General features: G+C 53.5%; 1 protein-coding gene across 2 annotated transcripts; it reads left to right on the forward strand.

The window, feature by feature from the left end:
- Positions 1-284: 284 nt before the first annotated feature.
- Atg4a (Autophagy-related 4a) lies at positions 285-10189 on the forward strand (the record flags this gene model as incomplete). Of its 2 annotated transcripts, none has more annotated exon segments than XM_037214140.1 (6): positions 285-347; positions 2334-2560; positions 3097-3289; positions 3638-3965; positions 8178-8281; positions 10063-10189. In XM_037214140.1, coding segments are annotated over 5 exon segments (958 nt in total), but the record flags the coding sequence as incomplete, so codon positions are not given.

A 10189-nucleotide genomic window follows, 5' to 3' on the forward strand; every position in this document is an offset into this window, starting at 1 on the left:
GTTTCACGCAGCTGTCATAAAATCAGTCTCTCTTCGCAGCCTTCATGTAACAGCCCAAATAGAATGAATAATTATAAAATACGCGACGTCAATTTCCATGTTTTCATATACGTAGCCAGCCCAGTTCAGCCAGCGCGGGCAGTTCAATATACTGGAAAAAGCATCGGTTCTCGGTTTTCCACCGATGTGACGTCAAATTAGATGAGTCTGTGTGGTGGTTTCCCGAACCACTCGTTGACGGCTGCGCAGCCCGTCTGCGCTGCGCCATAACAGCCCGGATGACTCTGAACTTCAATCTCCAAATAAACACAAAATAAGTGGGAGGGTGGTACGGGGTAGATGCTAGAGTAACTAGCCCTGCGCCCATTGCATTCAAAGTTAAGAAGAATATTAACATCAAAAGCGTGTGTGCTGGGATCCTGTAAGTCTTTGACCTGGTAATGATTGTTTTCCTTCCGTTGCCTCTGTTAACATACGTGATTGGAAGATGTCTTTGATAGATTGGTCGGCTTGTCAATCGCAATCCTTGCACGATACGGAAGCCGTCCTAGCGTGTGGGTGTGTCAGGAATGCGTACACACTGACATACCATTGATCAGGGTGCACCATGGAGCAAGTTGCTGATTATGTGTTTGAATAGTGTGAAGGATCCCAGGGAAGTATTTGGGATGTAAGTAGCTCAGAATTTGAGACAATATGGTGCAGTAGCTATCACAATATGCAGTGGTTTTGGGGAGTTCAAGCCCATGATATGGAGAAAAATTAGCACTAGGCTTATGATAGCATTTTTTAGAAATGTATTGTGTCTGTGGGCCTCTTATTCTGGCAAACTGCCTTGCTCATGGGAAAAGGAACAAGAAGCACCTTATCCCACACCAGTGTCTCATGTGTAAACATCAGCTTTCTGGATACAATGAGGCACAAATAGACACAGCAGTTGATGTTTCAGCCCTAAAGCAATGTCTAGATGTGTATATGTTGTGCTGCAATGTTTGAAAGTGCATTACTCAGGATAGAAAGAGCAGCAGAAATGAACAAAAATTAACCTGTTTTGTCACCATATGATGCTGTTTTTGTAAGATATTGCACACTTCTTGAGAGCATTCATAGCCTATCCTGCACTCAAACCAAATGCTGCCATTTCTGTATCATGCTGCTACAATGCTTAAAGAAAGAAGAAACTGATTGCTGTTATGCAAACCTGCATGGGAGTCATCAACCTGCATTAGCATTTTTGGAGGAAATATTGTGTAATAATAGCTGTCAGCACCAATGAGAAACAATAACTCAGGATTTCATCAACATATAAGTTACCTACAATGCAACTTTATTTTTAAGCAATGCAATTATGTAAATGTAAGCTGTGCATTGTGAGATCTTATACATGATGGTGGGTTTCAGGCTACAAATAACAAGTTATGCTTGGCAGGTACTCTGAACCCAAAACCATGCATTCAAACCATTCAGAATTTCTTGATAATTGCAAAATAAAAAAGTTGAAATCTCCTCTGGGCATCTTACTTTTACTGCAGTTGTGACTCAACTGCAATTTGTGAATGAAAACTAACCTGGGTTACCAATTTACCATTCCCATGTCAGACCCTAGATCTTATTATACAAATTTATGCCAGATATGGAGGCTTGTTATAGATCTAAAATCTGGTCAATGGTTTTAGATGTATGATAATGTAGCATGGATTACATGTATCAGACCTGGGTACTAGGAGCATATGCTATGGATACCAAAGTGGCACGCAGAAGGAATATATTATATATTGGCTGGGTATTAACCCTGCTTTTGACTGTTCTGTTTGTCACTGTTTTTATCGCACAATGTATAGTGGATTCACATCCAACTTGTGCACCTGAAACCCATTTAATGCTTGCCTGGTGCACACTTGGTGCCTGCCTGGCATCCGCCATATGCTCAGCGGATGCAGGGTATTCTGCCTGATATCTGTTTGATCTCTGTTTGACTGTCTTGATCAGCTGAGCTGACATCTGTTTGACTCCAGCCAGCTGCCTGTGCTTGGTGCCAGTTTGATGTTCAGCTGGGCACCCACCTGATGCCTACATCAGATGCCTCTTTGATGTTTGTTTGATGCCTGCCTGCCTTATACCTGCCTGATGCCTGCTTGATTCCCCTCTGACACCTGTCTGACACCCCTCTGATGCTCATCTGATGCCTGTCTGATGCCCCTCTGACACCCCTCTGGCACCCACCTGACTCCCACCTGATGCCCCTCTGGTGCCCCTCTGATGCCCATCTGACGCCCATCTGACGCCCCTCTGGCGCCCATATGACGCCCACCTGACGCCGTCTGTGCTGGCAGAGACCGGCCGCTGGGCCGTCTATGCGCCGTCTGCGGCTGCGCCTTGCTCGGCTGCGCCGCAGGATGCTGTACGAGGCCCAGCTGGTGGCGCAGCAGGCGTGCGGCGGCTGCGACCAGTTCCCCGAGACGGAGCAGCCCGTCTGGCTGCTGGGCACCAAGTACGCGGCCGGCGAGAACCGCGACGCGCTCACCGCAGACTTCCGCACGCGCATCTGGATGACGTACAGGTGAGGGGGCGCCAGTCTCTGACCCTCACACAGGCCATTCCCTTTGGCCTGCTTGCTCCGCGCCCATGCAGTGCCGCGAGCCTCTGTGCTTTTACGCCCAGCTGCCGCCGTGCGTGTGCTCATTGTCCCATCGGTCGCGCGGGCCTTTGTCTGTGATGGATTTATGGTTTACCGCGCTGGAGTTGAAACGGCAAACCACTGTGATCAAGTGGAAGTTGAAGCACATGAACACTGATGCTGGTCGTGATACACTCTCGGTTATGCCGCTTGCGTACATTGCGGTGCTGTTTTTATTGATGCTGCATTCATTGAACCAACCTATGATTTACACTTTATCCCCCGAGTGGTGGCAAAGTGACCATAGACCTCGACTCATGCGTGTCCCTTGACCTTGACCCTTGTGTGCCACTTAGCCTCGACCTTTGTGTGACCCTTGTGTGCCCCTTGACCTCAACCCTTGTGTTCCCCGTGACCCCGACCTTTGTGTGACCCCTAACGGTGGCGTGGAGTGACGCGCGCCGCGGTGCGGCCGGCAGGCGCGGCTTCCCTTCGATCGGCATCGACGGGCCGACGACCGACCGTGGCTGGGGCTGCATGCTGCGCTGCGGCCAGATGGTGCTGGCCGAGGCGCTGCAGCGGCTGCAGCTGGGCCGCGCCTGGAGCTGGGTGCCAGGCACCCGCCAAGCCGACTACCTCCGGCTGATGGCGCTGTTCGCCGACCGCGGCGACGTGAGTGCACCCGACGGCAGGACACGACACGACACGACACGATACGACACGATACGACACGACACGACACGACAGGTCTTATGTCCGGTGAACTCGGGTCAGCCAGGAGCGAGTGGAACGGGTTACTGCGTGTTTAGCGTTATGTTGCGGTTGGAGGCGTTGGTGCGCGCCTGCTGTAGACTCTAGCGTGTTACTTAGGGTATGTTGGGCGCGTCTGTTGGACAGTAACTCATGCATCCCACGTCGTCTCCTACCATGTCGGCCGCCGACGCGCCGCCTCCGCCGCTGTCGCGCCACGTCCGCCGCTGACGCGCCGCCCCCGTCGCTGACGCGCCGCCTCCGCCGCAGGCGCCGTACTCGATCCACCAGATTGCGTTGACCGGCGAGCGGACGGCCGGTAAGCCGGTCGGCACCTGGTTCGGCCCCAACACGGTGGCGCAGGCGCTGCGCCACGTGGCGGCGCACGACACGTGGCTGCAGCCGGTGCTGCACGTGGCCATGGACTCGTGCGTGGTGCGCGACGAAGTGCGCCGTGATTGCCGGGGCACGAGCGGCGCCTGGCGGCGGCCGCTGCTGCTGGTGGTGCCGCTGCGGCTGGGCCTCAGTGAGCTGAACCCTGTGTACGCGTCCGGCGTGCGGGCTTGCTTCACCGTGCCCCACGTGGTGGGCATCATAGGTGAGACGGCCGGAGCGGTGGCGCAGGGCGGCCGCTGAGGAGGGGCACCGGGGTTGTGCGTGCGTGCGGCCGTGCGTGTGCTCGCGTGCGCTCGTGTGCGTGTGTGTGTGTGCGCGTGTGTGTGCGGGCGTGCGTGCGTGCTTGCTTGCGTGTTTCCATGCGTGCGTGCGTGTGTATGTGCGCGTGTTCATGTGTGCGTGCGTGCGTGCGTGCCTATGCGTGTGACGTGGGTGGATGGGTGCGTGCTTGCGTGCGTTGCGAGAGCGTGGCAGGGCCAATGCAGACGGGTGCGGGGGTGGGGCAGGGTGGGGCGGGGTGGATTTTAGGCGCAGACTGGTGGCTAGTTTCCTCGACTGGGTGGTCTTCTCTGCTCGCGAGGTGTTTCGCAAGCTCATATGGGGATCGCTTCAGTGATAGGACTTCTGAGTATAAAGTTCTTACCGATCTCAGTATATGATTTGGCTGGCTTTTTGGGAAACCCATTTGATCCCGTTAAGTTTTTACTTGTGTCTCCAGCACAGTGACTGACAGGTAATCCGATTTGTACCTGAATCAGTCCAAGCATCTTCCTGACATTTACCCTGTTTACATGGGCAGCTGTGATTCGAACTGAGCCGGGACCCCTCCTCGATCCGAACTATCCGGCCCATGTATACACTCATGCGCCGTTCCGCTGATTCGAATCGTGCGCCGAAGGCAATCCCTTCCCGTGAGGGGATTATCCGTTCAGGAAGGGATTTCGTTCGAAGTATCGGCCGTCAGCTGTCTAAACAAAAACAAAAAGAAAAATGCCTGGCGCACGCAGTTCCGTTCACGGCCATTTCAGCTTTGTTTGGTGTTGCCGCTTTTCCACGGGTTTTTAGCTATTGCTCGAGACGGTCCAAGTCCAAGATGGTAAAGGAAAAGGGAAAGAAGGTGAAGCTGACACCATGCTGCTAAAACTACTGTAATTATTGAGGGCCTAAAGTGGCTAGCAGCACAGAAATGCTCACGTAATTTAGCCTTGTTAGGCGCTTGATCTATGCAGACAGCAGGCGTCGGCGGTGTTTGGTGTTATCTTTCCGCTTAAAGGTTAGACATCTGGGGCAGGCTCCATGCTTCCAAAAGCCAGATGGAGGTAACATGGTCACTTTATATAGCTTTGACTTGTTCTCACTTTAATTTTTGGATTACTCAAAATTCTTGCAGAGAATGCCTAAGTTTCTTTCATTAAGTTAATACCTCAAGGCCCCAGGAGTGTTTTTGCAGATGTTCCTTAACTTAGGATGCTGGTTGCTTGTCAGTTTAATTTGTGTGAGAAAGGCAACTTAAAAATTCCTGCATGATATGACAGATCAACAAATATAATTGCAGATCATTGCAGTCAGCTCGGAATGTGAACTTTTTTAACGATAGAACCAGAATTGTCCAATGACGGGGTCAAAACATCAAGAAAGCAAATGTGAACACTGGATGAAAATAGCTGTCATCATTACTCTGCTAAATCCAATTTTGTGTGTTCCATGTGCAAGAAAACAGTGCATAAACTAACACCTAACACAATGGCACACGCTGCATGGAGAACACGTCTATGTTATATATCATCACCTGTTTTTGTACTGGTGATTAAATATGTCACCTTGGTGCTTTTTTGTGATGGGTGTCTTTGCAGGCCATGAGGTAGGTAATTCAACTGTTCAACAATTCTTGCAGAGAGTACCAATAGTTTCTTTCATGAAGTGAATACATAAATGCCCCAGGATTGGTTTTGCAGACATTCCTCCCATGACTTGAACATTTGGTTGACCACCTATTGGCTGGAGGGATGTGCTGAATATTGGTGACTGGCTCATCAAGGAAATATGAAGTTATGTCACACTGGTAGACAAACTGGCAAGGAAGCAGGGGCTGGAATATTTGTTTTTGATGCAGTTAGGCTGTTTGTTGCTTGTTAGCTTGTTAGAGATAGGTAACTCAATAATTCCTGCATGATGCAAAGGATCAACAAATATGGACAATAGATCATTGCAGTCAGTGCAGAATGTGAACTATTGTAATGACGGGACCAAAATTGCCCAGTGATAGTTTCAAAATGTCAAGAAAGCAAATGTGAGCACTGGATGAAAATAGCTGTCATCAGTACTCTGCCAAATCCAGGTTGGTGCATTTTATGTGGAAGAAAAGTGCATAAATTAAATAAACCTAACCTAATGCCATGTGATGCACAGATAACATATCTGAAGCACACATCATTACCTGTTTTTGTACTGGTGAGCAAATATGTTACCTTGGTGCTTTTTTGTGATGCATATCTTTGCAAACCATGAGGTGGATAATTGAACTGTTATAATGAATAATTTGTTATGAATTTTGAGCCAAGATTGCTTTCGTCATGACACAGTTCTCGGGCTGGTTCTCACAGCTGTTTGTGCCACCTAGCCATCAGTCCATATCAGCCAATGCTGTTGACTGCAAGGATGTCAAAGCAGTATTTCAACCCTAGTATGTCAAGAAAGAAATAGCTGCATTCTGACTTGCCAGTCCATGCCAAGTCTGAATGGCAATGCTGCCCTCAGGTACTGATGATGCATTGGATGGGGAAGGACAGCATAGTTACACAATTTTGCCACTAACTATGTAGCATTCATGAGTCATTTCTGTACCTTAGCTCACTGTTGCAGGCCCTCATAAATGCATTAGTGTGGGAGTAGGTAATGTGCTTCTTGAGCTGTGCAAAGTAGATGACATGATGCTGGGTGGCGTACTGATTTGAGTGTGGTAAGTTTGTGAGTGTCATTGGCCAATACAAGAAAATACTGATTTCCTGCTAGCCAAAGTTTCCCACAAGTAAAATTTGTTATATAACACTGCCTATGTGACAGATTTGGCAGTGCTGACTGAGCAACTTTTGTGTTTCAAGTGCTATGGCTTGTGGTGTAGCTATAAAGCCTATGAGTCCCGCACAGATCATTTTTCCAACGGGGTCCATCTTCCTCCTCGCCCTCAAAGCCGTCTCGCGCCCGCCATGGCTCGTGACATTCGCCATCCATACGCAGAGTACCGGCTTTTTTCTTCTTGTTTTGTTCAGTTCGCCTCAAAAGCGCAGTTTTCGCCCATAATCCGTTCCTTGATTCGAACTAGGCGGGATCGAACTATCGACCGTTAATCCGACGTAAAGCCGGTTTCGCCCCATGTAAACGCCCCTCGCCGAGAGGGTTAAATTCACTGACCATGAGCTGGATAATTGAGCTGTTGTTATAATTAATCATTTGTTATGAATTTTGAGCCCAGATTGCTTTTGTCATGACAGCTCTGGGGCTGGTTCACATGTTTTGATCTTTGGACTGTGCGAACACAGCTGTTTGTGCCACCTAGCCATCAGTCCATATCAGCCAATGCTGTTGACTGCAAGGGTATCAAAGCAGTATTTCAACCCTATTATGTCAAGAAAGCAAATGGCTGCATTCTGACTTTGCCAGTCCATGCCAAGTCTAAATGGCAATGCTGCCCTCAGGTACTGATGATGCATTGGATGGGGAAAGACAACATAGTTACACAATTTTTGCCACTATGTAGCATTCATGAGTCATTTCTGTAGCTTAACTCACTGTTGCAGGCTGCTCATAAATGCATTAGTGTGGGAGTAGGTAATGTGTTTCTTGGGCTGCGCAAAGTAGATGACATGATGCTGGGTGGCATACTGATATGAGCGTGGTAAGTTTGTGAGTGTCATTGGCCAATACAAGAAAATACTGATTTCCTGCTAGCCAAAGTTTCCCGCTAGTAAAAATTTGCATATAACACTGCTTATGTGACAGATTTGGCAGTGCTGACTGCGCAACTCTTGTGTTTCAAGTGTTGTGGCTTGTGCTGTAGCTATAAATACTATCCTATTAATGTACGCATCAATTTACCCGGTTGTGTTTTTTGTGTTGTGTTGTGTAAATAACCGGGTAAATTACCCGGTTTACATGGGCAGCCGAGGATAATTCGAATTAAGATCGGAACGGGCCATGCGACGAATGTCAGTCACGTTGGGTACCACTGCGGACAAATTCCCTGAAGCCATTCCGAAGGTCACGTGGGTGAGGGGTAGGGGAGGGGAGAGGAAGTGTGGGGGGGAGGGGGCGCCGGCAGACCAAGTGTCGTGCGACCGCAAGTCCTTGGGGGCATCGACCAACGGATCGGCGTCTGTGCGGCGGGCCGCCGTCTCAACCGCCCGCGCGCCGGCAGGCGGCACCCCCAACCACGCGCTCTACTTCGTGGGCTGCGTGGACGACCGGCTGGTGTACCTGGACCCGCACACCACCCAGCCGGCGGCGGAGGTGGGCAGCAAGGTGAGCGTCGGGCGGCGGATAGGGGGGGGGGGGGGCAGCAAGGTGAGCGTCGGGCGGCGGAGGGGGGAGTAGTAAGGTGAGCGTCGGGCGGCGGAGGGGGGAGGCAGCAAGGTAAGCGTCGGGCGGCGGAGGGGGGGGGGGGGCAGAAAGGTTGAGCGTCGGGCGGCGGATGGGAGGGGGGGGGGCAGCAAGGTGGGCGTCGGGCGGCGGAGGGGGGGGGGGGGCAGAAAGGTGAGCGTCGGGGCGGCGGATGGGGGGGGGCAGCAAGGTGAGCGTTCGGGCGGCGGAGGGGGGGGGGGGGGCAGCAAGGTAAGCGTCGGGCGGCGGAGGGGGGGGGGCAGAAAGGTGAGCGTCGGGCGGCGGATTGGGAGGGGGGGGGGGGCAGCAAGGTGGGCGTCGGGCGGCGGAGGGGGGGGGGGCAGAAAGGTGAGAGGTGAGCGTCGGGGCGGAGGGGGGGGGGCAGCAAGGTGAGCGTCGGGCGGCGGAGGGGGGGGGGGGCAGAAAGGTGAGCGTCGGGCGGCGGAGGGGGGGGGGGCAGCAAGGTGAGCGTCGGGCGGCGGAGGGGGGGGGGCAGCAAGGTGGGCGTCGGGCGGAGGGGGGGGGGGCAGCAAGGTGAGCGTCGGGCGGCGGAGGGGGGGGGACAGCAAGGTGAGCGTCGGGCGGCGGAGGGGGGGGGGGGGGGGGGGGGGGGGGGGGGGACAGCAAGGTGAGCGTCGGGCGGCGGAGGGGGGGGGGGACAGCAAGGCGAGCGTCGGGCGGCGGAGGGGGGGGGGGGGGGACAGCAAGGCGAGCGTCGGGCGGCGGGGGGGGGGGGCGGAGGGGGGGGGGGACAGCAAGGCGAGCGTCGCCGGCCGCCGCCCGGGGCACGGTCAGGGCCGGCGCCGGCCGGGATGGTGCTCCCTCGGCCTCCGGCGAGCAGACCGCGGACGGCCGCGGCCGGTGCCGGTGGAGGATGGGTCCCGATGAAGCAGGGCGGCGTGACGCTGGGGAGTCGGCAGTTTTGGTCGGGCTGTCGGTGTTGCTCACCGCAGACAGCTGCCTAGGGCACGTTCAAGTGCGCGAAATCCCTGTGTATGTCATGTTGGTGCTAGTTCTGTAGTTCTGTATGCCTTTTGGGATTACTCAGATTGCGTGCGGCACTGAGAGCTCTGAAATTACGTGCGATACTGAGAGTGCTGAAATTACGCGCGATACTGAAAGCATCAAAATTACGTGCGATGCTGAGTGCTGAAATCACGCGTTACCGAGAGTACTGAAATTAAGTATCATACGTAGAGTACTGAAATTACGTATCATGCCTAGAGTACTGAAATTACGTATAATACTGAGAGTACTACAATTACGCACGGTACGCCGCGCAACCACGCAACCCACGCAATTCGCCGTGGGTTGTTGTTATGCGTCCTTCGGCAACGCAGAGAGCTGCGTGTGGTATGTCGGACGCTGCTCCATGACGGCAGCGCGCCAGGGAGCACGATGGCTGGTAAGTTAGCGCGTCGGACTCCATGTAGGGCCCGGGTTGGGGTCCCGGCGGCGTCATGGCCCCTGAACGCTAATATGGCCAATGCGGTCGCTGGTGCTGCACAAGAAGGGACGTGACGACGTGTGTCGCGTTCCCTTAAAAAACGAAACAAAACAAACAGCAGCGCGCCTAACACTACCCCTCACAGAAGCTATCACCCCAGAACTCTGCACGCCACCCAAACCCGCTGCCTGGCGCCGCCGCCGCCTGTTGCGCCCGCCGCCGCCGCGTGTGACGGCCGTCCTATTCGCCGGGCCAGCGGACCGACTGGGAGGAGCAGGCGGACCGGAGCTACCACTGCGGCGGGCCGTGCTTCATGCGGCTGGCGGACATCGACCCGTCACTGGCCGTCGCCTTCCTCTGCCGGGACGAGGCCGAGTTCGACT

The sequence above is a fragment of the Pollicipes pollicipes genome, unplaced genomic scaffold (assembly GCF_011947565.3).
Source record: "Pollicipes pollicipes isolate AB1234 unplaced genomic scaffold, Ppol_2.1 Scaffold_1600;HRSCAF=1878_pilon_pilon_pilon, whole genome shotgun sequence".
Classification (NCBI taxonomy): Eukaryota; Metazoa; Arthropoda; class Thecostraca; order Pollicipedomorpha; family Pollicipedidae; genus Pollicipes; species Pollicipes pollicipes.